The sequence below is a fragment of the Eulemur rufifrons genome, chromosome 4 (genome assembly GCF_041146395.1).
Source record: "Eulemur rufifrons isolate Redbay chromosome 4, OSU_ERuf_1, whole genome shotgun sequence".
Taxonomy (NCBI): domain Eukaryota; kingdom Metazoa; phylum Chordata; class Mammalia; order Primates; family Lemuridae; genus Eulemur; species Eulemur rufifrons.
Window position 1 is genome coordinate 74,715,811 of NC_090986.1, and position 20,873 is coordinate 74,736,683.

Here is a 20,873-nt window from a genome sequence, read left to right on the forward strand (position 1 = left end):
ATAAGCCAGTTTGGGGCTTGGACCCAGACTGGAGAAAGAACAACAGGAAAAGAAGCAAACGTGCGTTGGCCACCTCATTAAATACTGACAGCCATTCAAGTTTTTTTATTCAGTAAGCACACATATAGCGCTTACTATGTACCAGGCCCTGTTTGAAGCACTTGACAAACATATTTAACTGTCATAATGACTCTGCGAAGTAAATGTTATCTTAATCTCCATCATTTAATTGGGTATAGTGGTTTCTACAACACTGGGCCCTATGCGTCAAGAAAAACGAGAGCAAGAGTGACCGATGCCGGTACTGACAACCAGGAGACCCATCTCCAAAGGGACCCCAGGGATATCTGAGAAGAATTTGAAAGGGCTAGATTGACCCGTTTGTTTTTATTGCTGGTTCTAGGGGCTTAAGAAACCCAGATTTCATGAGGTTGCCTGAAAACATGATTTAAAATATATATATATGTATATATATGCATATATAAATTATCAATCTCAACAGAGCTTCATAGCAAAGGTTACAAACTCAGATCTCTGCAAGGGCCAGACAGTGACACAAATGAGTGAATCTGTAGAAAGACAGTATTTGCCCATTTAAAGGGGGAAATGGCTCCTCAGACTGAGCCAATTTGTTTAGACCCTCCACGTTTTTCTAGCGTAGTTAGAAATCCACGTTTTATGCCAAATTTCCCTATTTTTAAATGTTGGCAACTAATTCAAGTTTTATAACACTAGGCAAGCTAAATGAAACGAACCTGCTAGGGGCTCCTGGATCCTGGGCTTCCTTCGTCTGCGCGACTCTGTGCCGTGGCTGTCGCCCTACGGCCGCACATAGGGGTATCCTTGCGAGAAACTGTGACGCCCCTCAGCTTCTAGTGGGAGAAACAAGGGCCCCAACCCCAGTGCGAGTCATGCTCCCTGTAGGGAGCTACAATGGGCAGGAAGTTTTTCTCCTCTCTGGAGTTTCTTTCCAGATCTTTTGAAAGCACTTTTTAAAAGATGCCAGCCTTATTTATTCCCGGGGAACCCAAGTGAAAGGAAATAAACGGTATACTTCATCATTGTTTCCCAGAGTTATTCCTTTGAGCCAATAGCCAAAGAGGCAAGATTATTCTGAGATTTCTCTAATTAGTTCCAAGGACCCAGTGTGCCCATGTCCCCTTCTTCACCAGCTTCTTGGGTGTTCTTCTTCTGCTTTGAGAGCTGTCGTGAAAGACTCAGAAGAACCCAAAGTCCCACAAGCTCCCCACTCCGTGATGGCCTGTCCCTGAGCTCTCAGGGCTGCTCAGACCTGCGGCGCCCATCAGTCCCAGCTGTCCTGCCAGGGCCTTGGCTTGCTGCCAGTTCCTTCAGTCCCTGCAGGCTCCCTGATCACAAGAGCTGGAACTGGGTCTCTCTCGTTGAGTGCCACTAAACAAACCCTTAACCAGGCATCCAACACAAATCCCTAGGTAGGTGCCAGTAATCCAAAAAAATTCATTTCGGACAACTGGATGTAGGAATGAACAAATACTCTGTGACATTTTGTGGCATTTTACGTGGTTGACCACGCACTGCCTTTGTTTAATCTCAGACGTCTTGACTTCCGGGACACGGGGCACATCTCTCTGCCCCTCGCAGCGCTGGCTCCTCCCTCTCTGGCCTGTGTGCCACCCACTTCCCCTCAAGTGGCTCCAAGGCGACTGGGGCTGTTCTTCCGCTGCCCCTGCTGAGTCCCTAGTGGCAACTGAAGGCTCAACCTGAAGGCCGATGTCAGCAGGGTTCTGTGGCCAAGCAAGCTTGGGAGATGCCAGGCTGACTTAAGTAAGTTCCTCGTTTCTTGGCAGCAGTGCTTCCCTGAGCCTTTAGTAGACCAATGCGCTCTGAGAATTTCCAGTAGCGTGCTTCAAAATCACTTCACTCTGAAAGTTCCCTTTTGGGAAGCATCCTAAAGGTGAAATGTTCTATGGATCACACCCTTGGAAACCCATTCTAAAAAAAATAAATAAGCCAACTGAAACAATTCCAGACTGGGCTCTCCCTAGGAGAGAATTCTACAAGGACGATGAGTGAGAATTCTCGGTCTTCAGGTGTACAAAGGCCTCGGAAGTTAGAGAGAGGTCGCTTCCCCTTCGACAAGTCTCTACTAAATCTCTGGGGTGTACTGTGGCTTGGTCACTCAGTTCTAGCGAACAGAACACATGACCCAATTCATGGCCTTGGGGCGTTCTCCCTTTGTGACCCAGTCCCTCCCAGGGTCTGTCACAAAGCCCAGGAGGAAAGTCTATGCTCATAGGTGGACGATAACTGTGAATTAGAAATAAAGCAACTTAGTAGAACATTCAGAACCTGACATAAGTTTGTCAGACACAGGCAAGAAATGCAACGAGAAAAGATCCAAGATGATAGATAATCTTTGGAAAAAACAACCATTAGTGAGCAGAGAGAGGAAAAAAAAGGAGCCATAAAAATTACAGAGGAAAAGCCAGAGAAGAATAAAATCCAGATGCTGCATGATTAGTAGTAGCAGTGGCTAACATGTTCTGAGCTCTGGCGCTGTTCCAGAAGCCTGCCATTCTCTTACTGAATCCCCACAAGAGCCCGCACATGAGCCCAGTGAGGGCAAGGAATTGCCCAAGGTCACACAGCTAGTACGTGGTGGTGGAATTGGGACATGGAACAGTCTATCTCCAGAGTTGTGTGTAGAGGAACTCAAGGCTGAACAAGATTGAAGAAAAAGAATAAAGACAATAGCATCAATAGCGCAGGAGCACAACTAAGATGAAGACTGGGCAGTATCTTGGATTTGGCATTTACAACGTTTAGAAAGCGCACTTCGTAATGAGTGACAGAAACCAGATTGTTGGCACTAAGGCACTGACCAGATGAAGCAGAAGTAGTTGGGTGTGCTACATTTCTTCGAGAAATTTGACCTCAAAGGAAACAACTTTCTAGAAGTACCTTAGTAACTCTTAACCTGTATACTAGTCAACACCAATGTCCTAGACAGGACATACCAGTTGCTTGAACAACCCCTAAATCTCAATAGCTTAAAACTAGAGAATTTTACTTATTGTTCTTATCAGAGTCCGATGAGGCTTGTGGAGGAGGGGGGTAGCGCTCTGCTCCACACAGTCATGCAGGAACCCCCGCTCCTTCCAGCATGCAGCCCATCCATCTTCTCAGGCCTCAGAACCCTCTACTGAGTCTCTGACTCTGTAGGCAGGGAAGAGATTGTGATGAAGATGGGGAGGGAGGAGCAAACACTGGGCTTAGAAGCGACGTACATCACTCCCATCCACACGTGACTAGCTGCAACACGTTCAAATGACCCCACGCTAACCAGAAAAATCCGGCTCAGGTGTGTGCTCCTCTCTCTGAGCCCCTCTGCCATGACTCTTTTGTTCTTCCTCTGCTCACTAGCCACATGGCAGGATGAAGAGTCCAGGTGCTGAGAGGCCTTGGTTTCTTTTCTACTTTTGTCTCAAACATGAACTTGAAGTCTGGTCTTGGTAATGCCCGCCCTCCTCCCCCGCTTCATCTCCCCTAACTGGCCCAGAGTCGGCCTCTCCCTGTAGCGCTGGAGTTCCGCCTCCACGGAGACTGGTGGTCCTAAACTGGCCCTGAAATAAGAAAAGCAATTGTGGGATCAAAGGAAATGCAGAGCAGAAGAAAGTCCCATGTCCTCTGATAAGCCTTCCCTGTGCTGACGATTCTGGGGGAAGTCATCACTTAGGAAATGCCAATGAGTCGGGAAGGCAGGAAATAATGGGACCTTGGAGAATACTTGCTGCTCCTAAACTGCCAGCTGGGTATCAGGGCCTGGGAATATGGCTCCTTTTTGCCAGATCCTCACATTTTTCAAGAAAAGCCAGAAATCCGGATTTTTGTTTGAAAACTGATAATTTTTTAAAATTGGTTCAAACAAAATTTCTATGAGCCAGATTTAATCAACAGGCTAACCATTTGCCACCTCCAGCTTATAGTCTGAAACGTGCCTCCAGGAACTCTAACCTCATCACCATTACGCTTCTTGGGGAGACAAGAGGAGGTCAGCCTCTGGCACTCCCTGAATGGCCAGCATCATAAGGAAGGTGAGGACTAGGGCAGAGAGAAAACACGCCCGGGAGCACCTGTGATAAACCTTACCTCGGAACAAGTTATCAGAAGCTGGATGTTGTGCAAAAAGTGCCAGAAACTAGATGCCACTTCTTGGCATCTATAAGTGGGTACATACAGTCTAGAGCACACAAAGGCTAAGTTGGAGATGGGGTATGAAGAATCCCTTTCTCTGGGAGACCTTTCACCTCTCATCACCTCCTACATCCTGCCATGCTGTTGCCAAACTCTGCCCCACCGTTCAGGTTCTAATACACTTGCTTTACTCTGTGCAGCAATGCAACTCTGAGCCATTGTGGTCTCAGCAAATATTTATACTTAGCAAAGGCGACCTGTGCATAAACAAGTTACAGAAGGCCAATAATGATTTATTTCCATGCAATATATATTGCCTATATCTAGCCTTGGAGTTTCGGCTTTTTTCTCTCCTCCTTAAGCCTCAGTTGAAAAAGGCTTCAAATCATCTCTGAGAAGGCTTTTACCAAATGAAAAATAAATAGTCTAGACGTTGCTCTAGTATTGAATTGGAACCAGATGCATCAGTATCAACTTGGGAATCTTCAATATAAACACACAAATAGATATATAAACAGTTGCAGATGTTGCATGTGTATGTATAAATATATATACATGTATATGTGTATACATATATTTTCAGAGCTCTCTCTGCTGAAGGGGCCTAGAAACAATGACAGTCCAGTAGCAATGAAGCACACTGAGTACCCTAATTTGGTTTCTAAATATCATCGTTCACTAAAAAGAACCAGAGCTCTTCAGAGAAATAGCTGATTGCGATCCTGGATTAGAAAAAGCACAACCTCCCCCCCCCCGCCCCCACAAAATGAGACAATGCTCAAAGAATTATGGGGACAAAAAGAACAGGAACCAGCTTGAAGGGGACCCCACTGGCCAAATCTAGAAAAATTTGAGCATCTAAGTGTGTAATGAGCATGTCACTATTCAGCAGCCGAGGAGACCCCACACAGTGCTACCAGTGCCTGGTGGAGAAGTTGAGGCCAATACTGAATTTGAAATATGAAAAATGGGTGCAAAAATATTCTAGCAATGCAAACAAGAGCCGTCAATGGATGCCAAATTCTGGTGGGTGGAGGTTTGAGGAAGAACAGGATAATTTCAGAACTGTCTCTTCACAAAATGCAAGTCAAATACAAAGGGGAATATGGTTGCTTTATGTGGAGAAGCCTGGAAGACACTAACTTGCCCAGGTGATCACGACTGATGTTTTGGTAGAACCAGTCAGTATCGTGTACCTGCTGATGGGAGTCACTGAGAAGGAGTTTGGAGTAATTGCCCTCTGAATACTAGGTTATGCATGAATTTCTAAATGCTTTGTTAAACTCGTCTATACTTTCCAAATATTCTACAATAAACATGCATTTTCCTAATGGAGGGACATCATAATAAAGTACAAAAAGTGTACACTTGATGATTTCTTATTTATGTATACACACTGATCAAGACATTGAACAATTCCAACACCTTAGAAAGGGTGCCTTAGGAGGCTTCCCTGTATATACCCCACCATCAGAAGTTTGCATTATTCCAACTTTTATTATTTCTACCTATTCTTGAATTTCATATGAATGAAATCATATATGTTTTGTGTCTGTCTTCTTTTGCTCAATATACCTGTGAGACTCATTCATGTTGTAATGACTACCAGTAGTTTTCTCCTTTTGATTGCTGTGAAGTATGCTGCTATATGGATAGATCACCATTTGTCCACTCTTTTCTTGGCAGAAAGTTAGGGTTTTTCAGTGTGGGGCTGTTATAATAAAGCTACCATGTACTCTCTTGAACATTGCATTTTGTGGAACTTAGGGATCGCTAAGACACAGTATAGACCGGGGACAGTAAACTTTTTCTGTGAAAAGTCAGATAGCGAATGCTTAGGCTTTGCAAGCCATACATTCTCTGTTCTAATGAGCCAACTCTGCCACAGACAGTAAGTGAACACATGGGCATGCCTATGTACTAAAATTTTATTTACAAAAGCAGGTGGTGGGCTGGATTTTGCCCCTGGGCTGCAGTTTAATGAACCCTGGCATAGATGGTTGGTTTGCTTTAGTAGAAACTGCTGAACGGTTTTCCAAAGTGGCTGTTCATTTAATACTCTCAGCGACACGTTACAAGAAGCCACATTCTTGTCAACACTCAGAAGCGTTAGTCTTTTTAGCTTTAGCCATTGCTGTAGGCGTGTAGTATATCTCACTGGGGGGTTAATGTGTGATTCTATGATACTAACAATGCTGAGCACTTAAAATATATGTATGAGCCATTTACATTTGTTCTCTCGAGAAGTGCTTGTTGAAGTCTTTTGGATACTTTTGATTGGGTTGTGTTTGTCTCAGATCTGTAGGAGAAACCCTGGCTCTGAGTCTGTATTATCTACTGCTGCACAGCAGTATTGCCGCAGACCTAGTGGTGCAAAACAATATACATTTATTATCTGACAGTTTCTGTGGGTCAAGAGTCTTGGCACGGCTAAGCTGGGCCCTCTGCTTTAGGGTCCCTCACAGTGCTGCAGTCAGCACGTTGGCCAGTGCTGTGGTCTCATCTTTGGCTCAAACGGGGAAGGATCTTCTTCCAAGTTCATGTGGTGGTTGGTAGCATTCAGTTCCTTGGGGGCTGTCAGCTTGTGAGCCTCAATTGCTTGCTGCTTGTTGCCTGGAGGTTACGGTTAGTTTCTCGCCACGTGGGCTCTCCTAACATCGCTTGTTTCCTCCAAGCCAACAAACGAGAGTGTCTCCATGAGACAAGCATTACAGGCTTAGGGAACATAACCACATACACATAAGCACATGCGTCCTGCCACCTTTGCCATATCCTATTGGTTAGAAATAATTCACGGGTCCCACTAAAACTCAAGGGGAGAGAATGACATAAGGGCATGAATACCAGGAGTCAGGGATCACGGGGTCTATGTAGAGTCGCCTGTCACAGAGTCCTTGTCAGATGCATGTGTCACACACATCTTCTCCAGTCTGCAACTTGCCTTTTCCTTGATAGAAAAAAAAAAATGGTTTTATTTAAAATAAAATCAAACATCCATTTCTTATTTTATGGATAGTGCTTTTTATGACCTGTTTAAATAATTCATTGCCTACCTAAGATCATGAGGATATTCTTCTAGTCTAGTTTTCTTACAGACTAGGGCTTCTCAACCTTGGCAGTATTGACATTTGGGGCTAGATAATTCTTTGTTGTGGGGCTCGCCCCTGTGCATTGCAGGGTGTTTAACAGCATCTCTGGCCATCAGATGCCAGCAGCACCTCCTCTCCAGTTGTGACAACCCAAAACCTTGCCAAATGTCTCCTGGGGCCAAAGGCCCCAAGTTGAAAACTGTTCTAGATGCTTTATAGCTTAATCATTCAATATGATGTCTACAGTCCATCAAAGTTAATGGTTGCTTCATATTGTTCCATATGGATACCTAATTTCTCTACATTTTTTGAAAAGATCATTTCCTGCATGAATTGCATGTATGCCTTTGTCTTAAATCAAATGATCATATATGTATGGACTCCATATTCTGTTCAATTTATCTAATTTCTATCCTCATGCCAATAAAACATTTATAGATTTGTGTAAGTCCTGAAATCTGTTAATGTAAACCTTCAAATTTTGTCATCAAAATTGGCTTGGCTATTCTAGGTCCTTTGCATTTCCATGTATATTCAATTTTTCAATATTTACACACATGAAAAAAATGTGAGGTTTTGATTGGGACTGAAGCCATAAATCAATTTGAGATCATTGTAGTTTTAACACTATTGAGTATTTCAGTACATGAAATAAACCTTTTTTATTTAATTCATTTTTGATATCTCCCTATCTTTTATAGTCTTCAGTGCAGAGGTCTTGCAACTCTACTATTTCTAGATATTTAATAATTTTTCCAGCTTTACTGAGGTATACCTGACACATAAAAATTGCACATATTCATGACATACAATGTGATGACTGCATATATGTATACACTGTGCAATGATTATCACAATCAGGCTAATTAACATATCCAACCCTTCACATAATTTTTTTTTGGTGGCGAGAACATTTAAAATCTACTTCTTATTTCATATTTTTGATGCCATTTTAAATGACATTGTTTTCTTAATTTTATTTTCTAATTGTTCATTGATAGTATGTAGAAATACAATTCATTTTGTACAGCCTTGTATCTAGTGATCTTACTGTATTCATTTATAAGATGATTTGGATTTTCTTTGTATACAATCATCTTTTACTTCATTTTACTCTTCATATAGTTTTATTTTTTTTCTTTGCCTTCTTGCCCTGACTGGGAATGTTGAACAGAAGGAGTGATAGTTAACATCCCAGTCTTTTCCTCAAATTCAGGGGAGAAATAATTCAATGTGGAAACATTAAGTATTATGATATCTGTAGAGTTTTTTTGTAGCTACTCTTTATTATATTGAAGAATCTACCTAGTCTTCCTAGTTTTCTGAGTTTTTATTATGATTGGCTATTGAATTCTATCAAATGCTTTTTTCTTTTTGCAACAGCTATTAAAATAGTTACCCAACTTTCCTCCTTTATTCTATTGTGGTGAATTATTTGATTTTTGAATGTTACACCAGCCTTGCATCCCTGGGATAAACCCATTTGGTCATGATTTGCTGTCCTTTTAAATGTATTTTCTATATGTTGCTGAATAACATTTTGTTTAGTATCATTGTCTTTTATGTTCATGAAAGATGTTGGCCTGTGATTTTAACTTGTCAGATTTTGGTGTCAGGGAAATTCTGGTCTCATAAATCCAGTTGGGAAATGTTTCCTTTTTTGCAATGTTCTGAAGGAGTTTATGTAACATAAACTCTTAATACAATATTTCATCTTTAAATGCCTCAGGGAAAATCACTGATGAAACCATCTGGGCCTAGAGTTTTCTTTGCAAGAAAGTTTTAAATTTTTAATTACATAATAAAGTTTTTAATTCCTTAACATATGGCCTATTGTGGTCTATGTTGGCTAACATTTCACGTACTTAAAAAGATCCTGTATCCTGCCCCTATTGAGTGTGGTATTCTATAAACGTCAATTAGGCTAAGTTTGGTAGGAGTTCTACTAATTCTACTGATTTTTGTGCTGGCACTATAAATTACTGAAATCACTGTATTTCCAGCTATGACTGAATTTTTTACTTCTGCTTTTAGTTCTTTTTTTTTTAATGTATTTTGAAGCTATGTCATTAGACACATTCAAAATTAGGATGGTTATGTCTTCCTGTTAAGTTGCCCCTTTTACAGTTACAAAAATTCCCCCTTTTGCCTCAAAATATTGTGAAATAAGTGAATAAAGTGAAAACACAAGCTAAATTAGCACCAGAAACAAAGCCTTGACTTTATTCTACAGATAGGAGAAAGACACCTTTTGCAGGTGACGTGTTTGTGGAATGCTCGGGAACATGAAACAACAGCACCTACTATGTGCCAGGTCTGCAAAGACAGCAGGGACAGAGTGGGGAATCAGACAGAAAAGGGGCATCCCTGAATGCGGGGAGTTAGCTACGCTCCCCGCAAAGAGGCTTTTTCTCTATCTTCCGATCAGGTCTCTCAGGCAGGGGTCATTGCAAAGGATGAAAAAACAGTAGGAAACAGAAATAAAAGTAAAATAATAATAATACACAGAGCCAAAGATATAGTTTATAAAGTAAAGGTTTAGGATAATAGATATAAGGAGGGTATCCGGATGGATATATTTCTTCCCGCATAAAATATATCAAAGACTGAAACTCCACACAGGTATTTTGTAGGGTAGATACAGGCTCCCATTGCCCTTACATACTAACAGGCAGTTTGCTTTAGGGTCAAAGTCTTCTAAAAGGCTACTACAGATCCTTTAACTAACTCTAACTAGGGGAACAATGAGTTATAAAATCTTCTTAGGGCAAACTTCTAAGTTTTAAGATAAGGCTATTACTTTAGCAAAAAACAGAGACATCTTCGCTCCGCTGATTGTGTTCTTGTAGACAGAGATGATCTCAGAAGTCAACATGGGTTGTGCTTTGTGTTAATTACTTTAACCGCGTGGTTCCGTCTGGGCCCGGCTTGGGCATTAGCATATCTATCTGATCAGCTCTCATCTCCGGGGGTCTTCGCCTGTCAGCTCCGGCAACCTTTTGGTTCTAAGGGAGAGGCCTGCCTTGTCTTTCAAAACAGGTGAGAACCACAGGCCCAGTTTACAGCTGTCTCTTTGAAGTGCAGCTATTACTGACCAACGAGATGCCCTCCTGAGACGAGGCAGCTTTTGAACTAACACATTTATTTTTTCTTTAAGGCAAAGCCTTATTTGACTTCTGAAATCAAATCTTGTCTCCAGAAATACAGGGGGCATTTCTATAACTCAGTATTCTTAGGTTCAACACCTGAATGTCCGGCACATAGTGAGTGTCTAATAAACAGTTGCTGAAAATCTACTGATAGATTTGTTTATTCTATAGAAATTACATCTACGATTATAAATGGAAAACATAGAAACATTCTTACAAATGTCATCTATGTTAATTTTTGAGGAGATATGCATAAATAATTATAATGGATATGGATATGGGAACACTAAAGGTTTTCAAGAGCACTGATATTTACATACCCATGCACGGCATCACTGATAGCCTAGCATGCTAATGTCTCACGTTCCCAAGCATTCAATAAAGGCTATTTTTGTGTCTGAATTTCTGATTTAGCTGCAAGATGTAAAAATCCTACACAGACAACCTGCTTTGACTATATCATCAGAAAGAGCTTAAAAGCAAAAATGACATTCCAGTTATACCACACATAAATCCTTGATGTTAACATCCCTAGGCTAAAAAATAGCCATTTGGAAGGGAATCCCTATTTAACACCAAAGGAAATATGAATAGAACAATATCTGTCCTGGAAAGGTCAGACTCAAAATTGAGTTCTTCAGATATGGGAAACGGTTCTAAAATAACATCTCTGATTTGTTATATAATAAAACATGAAGGCTTTATCAACTTTGTATAAATACATTTTCAACTTCTGATGGTTTTCTTTTAAAAGGGTAGCTTTTAATTTTTTTCTCTCAAAACTGTATTTACTGAGTTGCCAACTTTTTCCTCTGATTTCGTTCATTCCTTTCCCATCCTCCCCTCTCTATTCTAGTCTAGACTAGTGAACACAACATTTGAGAAATCACAAACGTAGGCAAAGATCTTTTTATTCGTGATTAGACTTACACAGTTCCAAAAAGTAAACATAGTTAACAAAACACCTAAAAGTACCAGAGGAGGTGCTCCTGCGTCAGTAGAAGGCACTGATCATACCACAGAAGAAAACCCGACGTGGATCTTCACATACTGATGCCGGATTCGATCCCGTCAAGTGAGCATGTGGTCCTCTGAGTGGTGACAATTACTAGGCAGGAGCAGAAGAACCGAAGACTCTTTTCCGCAGGTGCAGGCAGCCAGGGCCCTCCAGGAGTATTATTACAGATGACGGAAGGGGACTACCGTGGGAGCGATGCCAACAACCCCAGCTAGGATGGCAGCAAAGCTGAGGCTGTGCACAGAAACCTGGTGGGATCTAGAGATCCTTCTGGTGCCTCCCATACAGCTGCTCCTCCCATTCCCAGGATGGGCCACAAGGTCCATTTTCACAAAACTTAATCCAATGGATTCCGTTGTCACGGCAACACACTAGTTCTGATAGTTGCTGATTTGGAAAAATGGTAAATACTACTGCATCATTTTGCAAACGAGTCATCTAAGCTGCAAAAAAAAAAATATGTTCTTAAAAACCACACAGGTACTTTTGGTGGTATGGCTTTTAACTCTGTGCTTGGCTATAAAAAGCATTATAAACAAAGTTAATGAATAGTGCTTTTAATAAAAAGAAAGAAAAGAAAGAGGGGAAACTAACTTTACCAAAATTAGTTTAAAACATTAAAATTAAATTGTATGCAAATACCTTTACAAAACTGAATCACATAATTAAAAACATAAAAAAATACAGAGTACTTTTTATACATTAATGCTGAATGTGTTAAATTACTATATATTAAAGATATAATTTCAAAATTAGAACTGTTTCAAAATACTATGTTCAAATTTCATTCTCTAAGAACCCAGAGAAACTGCCAGATCACCATATTGTCCTTCCTCACGGGTTTCACGGCGCACTGAGGGGTCCATTCTGAGTCAGGAGAGAGTCACTAGGTAACATTCAAAGAAGAACTAGAGTAAAACACCAGGTCCAGATTTAATTCACTTCCTGAGACTCACACAGAGCTTGCTGGGTTGAATAAATCATGTCAACATTGTTTTAAAATATTGAGGACACTATTTTCTGGCAGCATCCGCTACACTTTCATGTTACAAGTAGGCCATAAAGATAGGCTTCAGGGAGAAATAGAACACAGACGAACTTCTCAAGAAATAGGAAGCTCTGGCAGAAGATCTCTTATTCTCTTTTACGAGGCACAAACAGCAAAAGAATAGATAAAACATATCCACGATTATAGACTACAGGGGATTTCATATCTAGCCTCTCATGATGTTTTATGAATGATCCTTAACATAGCATTATTCCTACTGAGTTCCCAGGAAATCATTCTCATCATCAATAATGTGGTTTAAAAGTTCATCCCATTGGCAATATCCATGTCAAAGACGTTCACTCTTCTTTATGTGTGTATAGAATAGACAGTCACATCTCTCCCGGCTCATGCCCAGCTGAACCTTCCAGTACAATGAAGAGAGCAAACAGGAGAAGGACTTCTGGCACCATTTATTTTCCTGTGAGAGTAATAACGCTGCTGTATCACAGCTTGAAAAATGCACAGTAATCACTATGTGTTACAACAACTGCATAAGTCAAAAGCAAGTGATTTTTCCCAGAAAAAAAAAAAAATCTGTTTCCCCTCAACTCCTTTTCTTCCCCAATCAAAACATACCATATACATAATTTCCACCTAAAGTCAGGAACCGTCCAATGCCACTCGGCAGACATGAGCAGTGTGAGCACAGCACAGTGGGACGACGCCACAGTCCAGCTTTCCTGCCCAAACTGTGCTCAGAGGCCACCATGGTTTATAACTCTTCTTTGAAACCTTTTTGTGTCTCCTGCCTGGCTTTGTCTTCCTCACTGGGAGCCAACCACGTGAAATAGACCTTCACTGGATCGATGTTCCAGTGTTTGTGGAACGAGATGGGAACTTGATGAGAAAGGTAGTCCTTAGGGTAATCCACTGGCCGGGCCTGCAGGAAGAACAGAGTTATGCTCTCTTGTTGATTGAAAAGAGTTTCGCTGCAGAGAAGCATTTGAATTTATAAAATGGCTGGGTTTTTTTTTTTTTTCTTCACCATTTGATGTTAGTTACGGGAATCTAAAAGCAAAAAGGGAAATATTTTCGACTGTCTTCCCTCTAACTCAAGGTTCTTTGCTTACCTTAATATCCCAAATACATTGCTTTTTGCTTCTATGTCCCATGATCTTGACTCTGGCAGATTCCTCAACCATAATAATAAATGCAAAAAGCTTTACTTGGTAAGTCATTTAAATTACTATTACGACTTCCACATGAAACAGAAAAATTGTTATGTTGGCATATTGCTATAGTTGTTCTATATTATTAGTTATTGTTGTTAATCTCTTGCTGTGCCTACTTTCTAAATCAAACTTGATCATAGATATGTATGTATAGGAAAAAACATAACATGTGTAAGGTTTGGTACTACTCAAGGTTTCAGGCATCTACTGGGGGTCTTAGACTGTGTCTCCCATGGATAAGGGGAGATGAATGTAAAAGCAATGGAAACAAATCCTTGCCTGTTTTTCACATTTAAAAATGAACTATTGGAGATACAAATGCATCTAACAGGAAAAAAATAAATCCTTAACATCTATCCCTCTATTAATGCAGATTCCAGAAGTGATTAATCACATCTCAGGGAGCCCACATACGCATGTAAAGAGCTGGCTTACTGTGCATTAGAATGTGCCAGTCATTTTTGATAAATAAGGTCATGGAAACATATTAACAAAACTAGAAAAGTGAAATGCATTCAGAGATATCTGTAACACCAAGAAGTCCATACAGACTCTCATAATCACATATCTGTAAGGTTTTAAGACCGGAGTCCATGGGAAGGGCGGCGCAGCCGAAAGTCAAAGCACCTTCCCGGGTTTTGGCACCAAGTGTAAGGTTTTTTGGAGTGGCCGGTGCCAGAGAAAGAAAGACGAGCAGAGTTGAAAGGGATAAGTAAAGAGGCTTTATTGGAGCACTCCCAGGTGGGAGTAACAAGTCCCAAGAGAGGGACCCGGGCGAGCTTCAGGGTCCCACGAGTGGAACCAGAGAAGTCACAAGGCACAGAAGTTAGAGTGGGTTAATATATGTTTTTAGGGCTGGGGGATGGGAGTTTTTTCAGCCAGGAGATGTCGGCTCGAGGAGTAAGGAATTTCTTTGTTTCAGTTTTGGGGTGGGTATTGAGGAATAGGAGGGGCGTCTTCTTTTTTCATTAGGGAAGGGAGGGGTGCCTGCCACCAGCCTTACAATATCTATGTCCAGAATGCCAAAAGGAAATCCCGAACATGCGGGATCAGGGGTGGGCAAGGACTTGGGGAACAGACGTTGAGTGCGTTGGGCAGCCGTGCACAGGAAGAGAGAGGCGGCTTAACTGCGTCTGACAGACACACATCGGGCAAGACTGAAACCTCTTATCTGTAAAGACCAGAGCACACTGGACAGAGCAACAAATGGAGATTAAAATTGTATTTCCTTAGACAAATCATTTCATAGCTGTATCGAGAAATGATTTACACCCTGCACAACTGACCCACCATCACGGTGGTCTAAAACTTCTTGGCAAAGTTCCAGAGTTGGGCATTCACCAACCATTGTACACTGCCGTATCCATTAGTGGCATTTAATTCTGGAAGAACAGAAAATCACATGCTCTAGATACTTTGCTTTTAACAAAGGGAAGCACTAGACAGCTCTTGGAGTCCACTTCTAAACCTATGAATTGACAACAACCTTCCCTGACTAAAAACAGACAGAATGTGGCCCAGGCCGCTTTGTACCTGAGACTGTTTCCAAATGTCCACGCTATCTCTGATGATCAGGAACCTTAAATTTTATCCCTTTTCCTCATATTTCTTTGTCAATATAACCAAATGCACTGTTCGGATGAGTGTTTAAACATTACAAATGGAAAATACTGTCCAAATCATACCAAACTCTCTAAAAGAGGCTTAAGATTAGAAGATAAAGCACTATCTGTTGGGGAGGATAGGTTTTAAACATTTTATGATATTGAAAGGGTTTTAAATTTATGTGAATTAGAGAAATCAAGAGTTCTAAAGTATGGGCAACAGAAAATTTCTTTTTAATTTTTGAATTTTATCTTCAAAGGACTTTTGCTTAAGAATTAGATGACTTTCCTTCTCTCTTTCCCCCTTATCATTTTATTTGCTGATGTACTCTTCCCTAACTGAAAAGGGCTGCTGTGAAAATCTGAGACCTGTCACACTCACCTTGATAAATTATTTCCCTTATACACCAACAGTTTTAACTACTATTTCAATGAGTGAAACACCATGAGATAGAACAAGAGAGGGAATGACAGAGAATAACTTGCTTTTCTCAGTCATCCTAACACAATACACGGGCTTAAAATGGGCAAGAGCTCTCAAGATTTTAAAGCAGTGGTCTCCAACCTTTTTGGCACCAGGGACCTGTTCCATGGAAGACAATTTTTCCACAGACCGGAGCAGGGGGGTGGACGGTTTCAGGATGATGCAAGTGCATTACAGTTTTTGTGCACTTTATTTCTATTATTATTACATTGTCACTTGCCACTCACTGATAGGGTTTTGATGAGTCTGCAAGCAATTGACTTATTATGGTCTCTGTGCAGTCAAACCTCTCTGCTAATGATCATCTGCATTTGCAGCCACTCCCCGGAGCTAGCATCACTGCCTCAGCTCCACCTCAGATCACCAGGCATTAGATTCTCATAAGGAGCAGGCAACCTAGATCCCTCGCATGCGCAGTTTACAGCAGGGTTCACGCTATCAGAATCTAATGCCACTGCTGATCTGACAGGACGTGGAGCTCAGGCAGTGATGTGACAGATGGGAGCGGCTGTAAATACAGATGAAGCTTCGCTCGCACACCTGCCGCTCACCTCCTGCTGTGCAGCCCGGTTCCTAGCAGGCCACGGACTGGTACCAGTCCACAGCCTGGAGTTTGGGGATCACAGTTTTAAAGGACGAATAAGTGCCTTCCAACTGGTACCAGGAAGGAGGTTTCTCACACATTTCTTTGTATTAAAGGGCTATTTTTATCCTCCCTTACGGTCTCAAGGACGTAGAAATGGATTCTGCCTTTCCTGATGAGGCAAGCACTTTCTCTGCCTTGTTCAAGTTGTTTTCTGTAGTACTATTTCTGTCACACTAAATCCTCTATCTTGCTATGACAGCGTTTGCCACTGGTACTAAATAAAGCATGAAGACTCTATTTTCCATATAAGGGAGGGCCTTTAAATCACACATGCATTTACACATTTCAAATTTGAAAAGCTTTACATTTCTTGAAGGAAGACAGTAGAGGGGAGTTGGCCCAGGGTTATTTTTAGTTTGTGTGTATCTGCTATGACTCCTAGAAGAAAATTCACTGACCTGGTTCTTAAAACATACTAAAAATAATGCAGAAGGATTTCCTTCTCTAATCCCCAAACTCCAATATGGTGAGGCTGCAAATACTAACCATTCCAGGTAAACATCGTCTCATCTCTCCTCTCCCATAACCCCCAGGATATACGCTTATTGCGATGCTATATTGAAATTAACAGATTTTAGCCTCTCGGTTTAATAGCAACCAAAGGGGGGAAAGCCCGGTAAAAATGACTGCCTGATGCACAGCGTTAAAATCTGAGGATGGTGCAGAATTACACACACTCGGTGATGAGTAGGACAGTATTAGGTCAGTCCTTTATATTTCTAGGCAGCATCCAAAAATTTTTAAATGTCAATTTTTTTTTAACTGAAAAGAATAAAAAAAAAAAAAAAGAGCATTTTTTCACTGGCCCTACGTGCAAGGTCACTACTGGTCAAACACCACCTGGTTTTGCAGACGTTTTGCCCTCCCTCTTTACGGTGTACGCGGTGCAGCGTGTCCGTCAGAGAGGAGAAGAGGTCTGTTAAGGATGTCCTCCTGGAGCTGTCAACACATTGTTAGGACCGTTCCGGAATGTGTGAAGAGAAGGAGGGAGAATCCTCAAGCGAGAAGGAGAGCATGCCCCCCACTCCCTGGGAGGCAGGAATGAAAGCCACCTCTCACCTGGTGGAAGAGAGGGCTGTGTGTCACAGGGACCCCCAGCCCGCTGAAGCACATCCCCAGGACCATGTCGTCGGGGGCATCATTGCTGTAGCATCGACAGTTACTGGCGAGAAGTCTCCCGATGGCTTCTCTGCTGAAGACCATCCTAGCGGGAACAGGCAGAGAGAGGGGTTAGCTAGAGCAGCTCCGCCGAGACGGTAGATGTGAACAAAGAACTACCGTTGAGAGGCCACACGGCTGGCAAAGCTGAAAGATGCTCACGTCAGTCGTCTTTTATATTCAATAGTTACTTGGGAAAAAATATCTTTGTGCTTTCTATGGAGGTAAAATCCCTTTTTTAAATGTATGGAATTTCTAAAATTAATATTTTAGTTGACAATAATTGTACATATTCATGGGGTACATGGCGATGTTTCGATATATAGAATGTACAAGGGATCAGATCAGGGTAATTAGCATATCCATCATCTCCAACATTTATCATTTGTGTTGGGAACATCCAATAGCCTCCTTCTGGCTAACTGAAACTATTTATTATTGTTAACTATAGTCATCCTGCAGTGGTATAAAGCTAGAACTTATTCCTCCTATCTAGTTGTAATTTTGTATCCTTCAATACATCTCAATTTTAAGAGATGTTTACCTACCTACTTTTACATACATTTCTTACAGACTGATACTATGCAACATTCTTCTTCTAATATGAAATTTGGAACATAAGAATGGTTCTTTCATTTCAAAACCCTCAACGAGATCAATAACAAAATCTGCCGACATTCCCATCAGGTAGATGTGCCCTGCAGTACTAGGTATCCTACTCATTAATGTCGTGACTGACAATGAGATCAAATCTAAATGGAAAACCATCCACTGTGCTGGTGCTTCCAGTTCACAGACGCTTCCTCAAGGTGACCGTGGTAGGAAGAGAGTGAGGGCAGGAGAGGGCAAGTGCGTGAGCACAGGACGTTCTTCGCCTCGAATAGTGTCACAGCGCTATTTGGTACGCCAGGCACCTTCTGGCGGAACTCTGGCCCATTCCAGCCTCCCTGTGCTCCCCTCAGCATTGCAGGAGGCTGGAAACTTTACAACAAACTTTTCCAGCCTCCCTTGCCAGCTGAGTCCTGGTTTCATCTGACCAGGGGCCCAATACTGGGGAGGCTGTCTGTTTCCGGCCCTGGTGGTCTCTGGGGCAGAGGCAGGCGAGGGGGGCAGCCACAAGCCCCAGCAGAGCCAGCATGAGCAGCAGAGCACCTGGGGCGCCCGTCCCTGGGTCCAGCTCAGACACAGTGTCACGACCCCCCAGCAGCAGGGGCCACAGCAGTGCTGCACAGGTGGGCACCAGGGGCCAGCACTCTCGCTGCTCCTCCAGCCTTCTATACTCGCTGACCACTAGGCAAAACCACCCTGCTCTCTTTCAGTCTTCCCGCCCTTTCCAATACTTTGGTACCAAGTTACCATGACAAATCTCTTCTTTTTAAAAATAGATTGGAAAAATTCTTACAGACATTGACCTAGGGAAAGAATTTATGAAGAAGACCCCAAAGGCACTCACAGCAACAACAAAAATAAATAAATGGGACCTGATCAAATTAAAAAGCTTCTGCACAGCCAAGGAAACTATCATGAGAGCAAACAGACAACCTACAGAATAGGAGAAAATATTTGTATGCTACACATCGACTAAAGGGCTGATAACCAGAATCTATTTAGAACTCATGAAAATCAGCAAGAAAAAAATCAAACAACCCTATCAAAACGTGGGCAAAGGACATGAACAGAAACTTTTCAAAAGAAGATAGACTGATGGCCAACAAACATATGAAAAAATGCTCAACATCTCTAATCATCAGGGAAATGAAAATCAAAACCACAATGAGACATCACTTAGCTCTAGTGAAAATGGCCTTTATCAAAAAGTCCCAAAACAATAAATGCTGGCGTGGATGCGGAGAGACGGGAACACTCATACACTGCTGGTGGGACTGCAAACTAGTGCAACCTCTGTCGAAAGCAATATAGAGATACCTCAAAGAGATACAAGTAGAACTACCATTTGATCCAGCAATCCCATTACTGGGCATCTACCCAAAAGAAAAAAAGACATTCTATACAAAAGACATCTGCACTAGAATGTTCACAGCAACACAATTCACAATTGCAAAGATGTGGAAACAACCCAAGTGCCCATCAATACGTGAGTGGATTAATAAAATGTGGTATACATGCACGTATAGCAGTAACATGCATAGGGTGTCAGGCAGATGGGAGCAGGGGAGGGGGGAGGGGTATATACACACCTAATGGGTGCGGTGTGCACCGTCTGGGGGATGGACATGCTTGAAGCTCTGACTCAGATGGGGCAAAGGCAATATATGTAACCTAAACACTTGTACCCCTGTAATAAGCTGAAATAAAAATAAATAAAAAAATTTAAAAATTTTTAAAAATTAAAATATAGACTGGTTTCCGGTTTCCATTCTGGTCCTACAGTAGAAATGAATCTTTTCATATCATAAATAGCCCAAAAGCTGAAAAGGCTGAAGGGACTAAAATGGTTCACAAGGTCAGTCTCAAAGACTTTCTTTAAGGCAAAACTATTTAAAACTCATCCATATGTTCCCATTGCCAAACATAGGCCCTTGTACACAGTAAGCACTCAATAAAAGTGTGACGTATCAAACAAGTGAGAATGAAGTTGCCTTTGCAAAGATCTTCTTCCCAAGGGAGGAAGCATTCCAGGAACCAGTCTAGTAAGAAGGGAGAAAGGACAGGGAGCTTCAGCACAACCGCTGATTCCGAAGCACTGACCCCACACATAGCCAGGCTCGGCTCCGTGCAGTTTAGCCAATGCTGATGACCGATCACCAAAAACGCAGCAGCGCAAAAGGCTCACTCTGCCCTGGACTAGATGGGAGGAAAAAGCAGCTCTTTCCTTAAGATGATACAAAGAAATAGGACTGTTCAAAAAGAAGGAAAAAAGTTCCTGTCAACTACACAAAAAGCAAAGCTGCAAGTTTGAAAAGCCACCACAAATGGCCTTTCTCTTAGAAAGTGTGCTGTCCCCCAGGGGGGCCTCCCAGGCCAACACCTTCTGCGTCCTGCACCCAGCCAGCCACGTGGGCTCGACCTACTGACCCCAAGAAAAGGGCCCACGGGAGGGGATGTGCGCTGACAGTAAAAACACTTTTTTTCTGCCAGCGTCTATTAGAATAAGGAGGCAAGGAGGCCTTTTATTTTGATCAGCTCTCTCTATAAAAACTAACTTTATAGGAAGATAAAATATAACCGTGAAATTTTAATTAGTAATTATTTTATGCTTTGCCTACTCTCGTGGAACACTCCTACATTAATTATTCACATAAATGAAGTGCACATGAGACTTTAATAACACTTGTGTATTAGTATGCTGATGGGTTCTTTCCAAATGA

At 41.8% G+C, this 20,873-nt stretch overlaps 1 protein-coding gene across 1 annotated transcript in view; it reads right to left on the bottom strand.

Moving 5' to 3' along the window:
• Positions 1-12,195: 12,195 nt before the first annotated feature.
• B3GLCT (beta 3-glucosyltransferase) overlaps positions 12,196-20,873 on the bottom strand; it is a 95,179-nt gene continuing 86,501 nt past the window's right edge. The window contains exons 15-16 of the mRNA XM_069466956.1: positions 17,446-17,590; positions 12,196-13,360 (exon numbers count right to left, since the gene is read on the bottom strand). Of these exons, the coding sequence (XP_069323057.1) occupies positions 13,193-13,360; positions 17,446-17,590 (313 nt within the window). The 3' untranslated portion in view covers positions 12,196-13,192. The remainder of the gene's footprint in view (positions 13,361-17,445; positions 17,591-20,873) is intronic.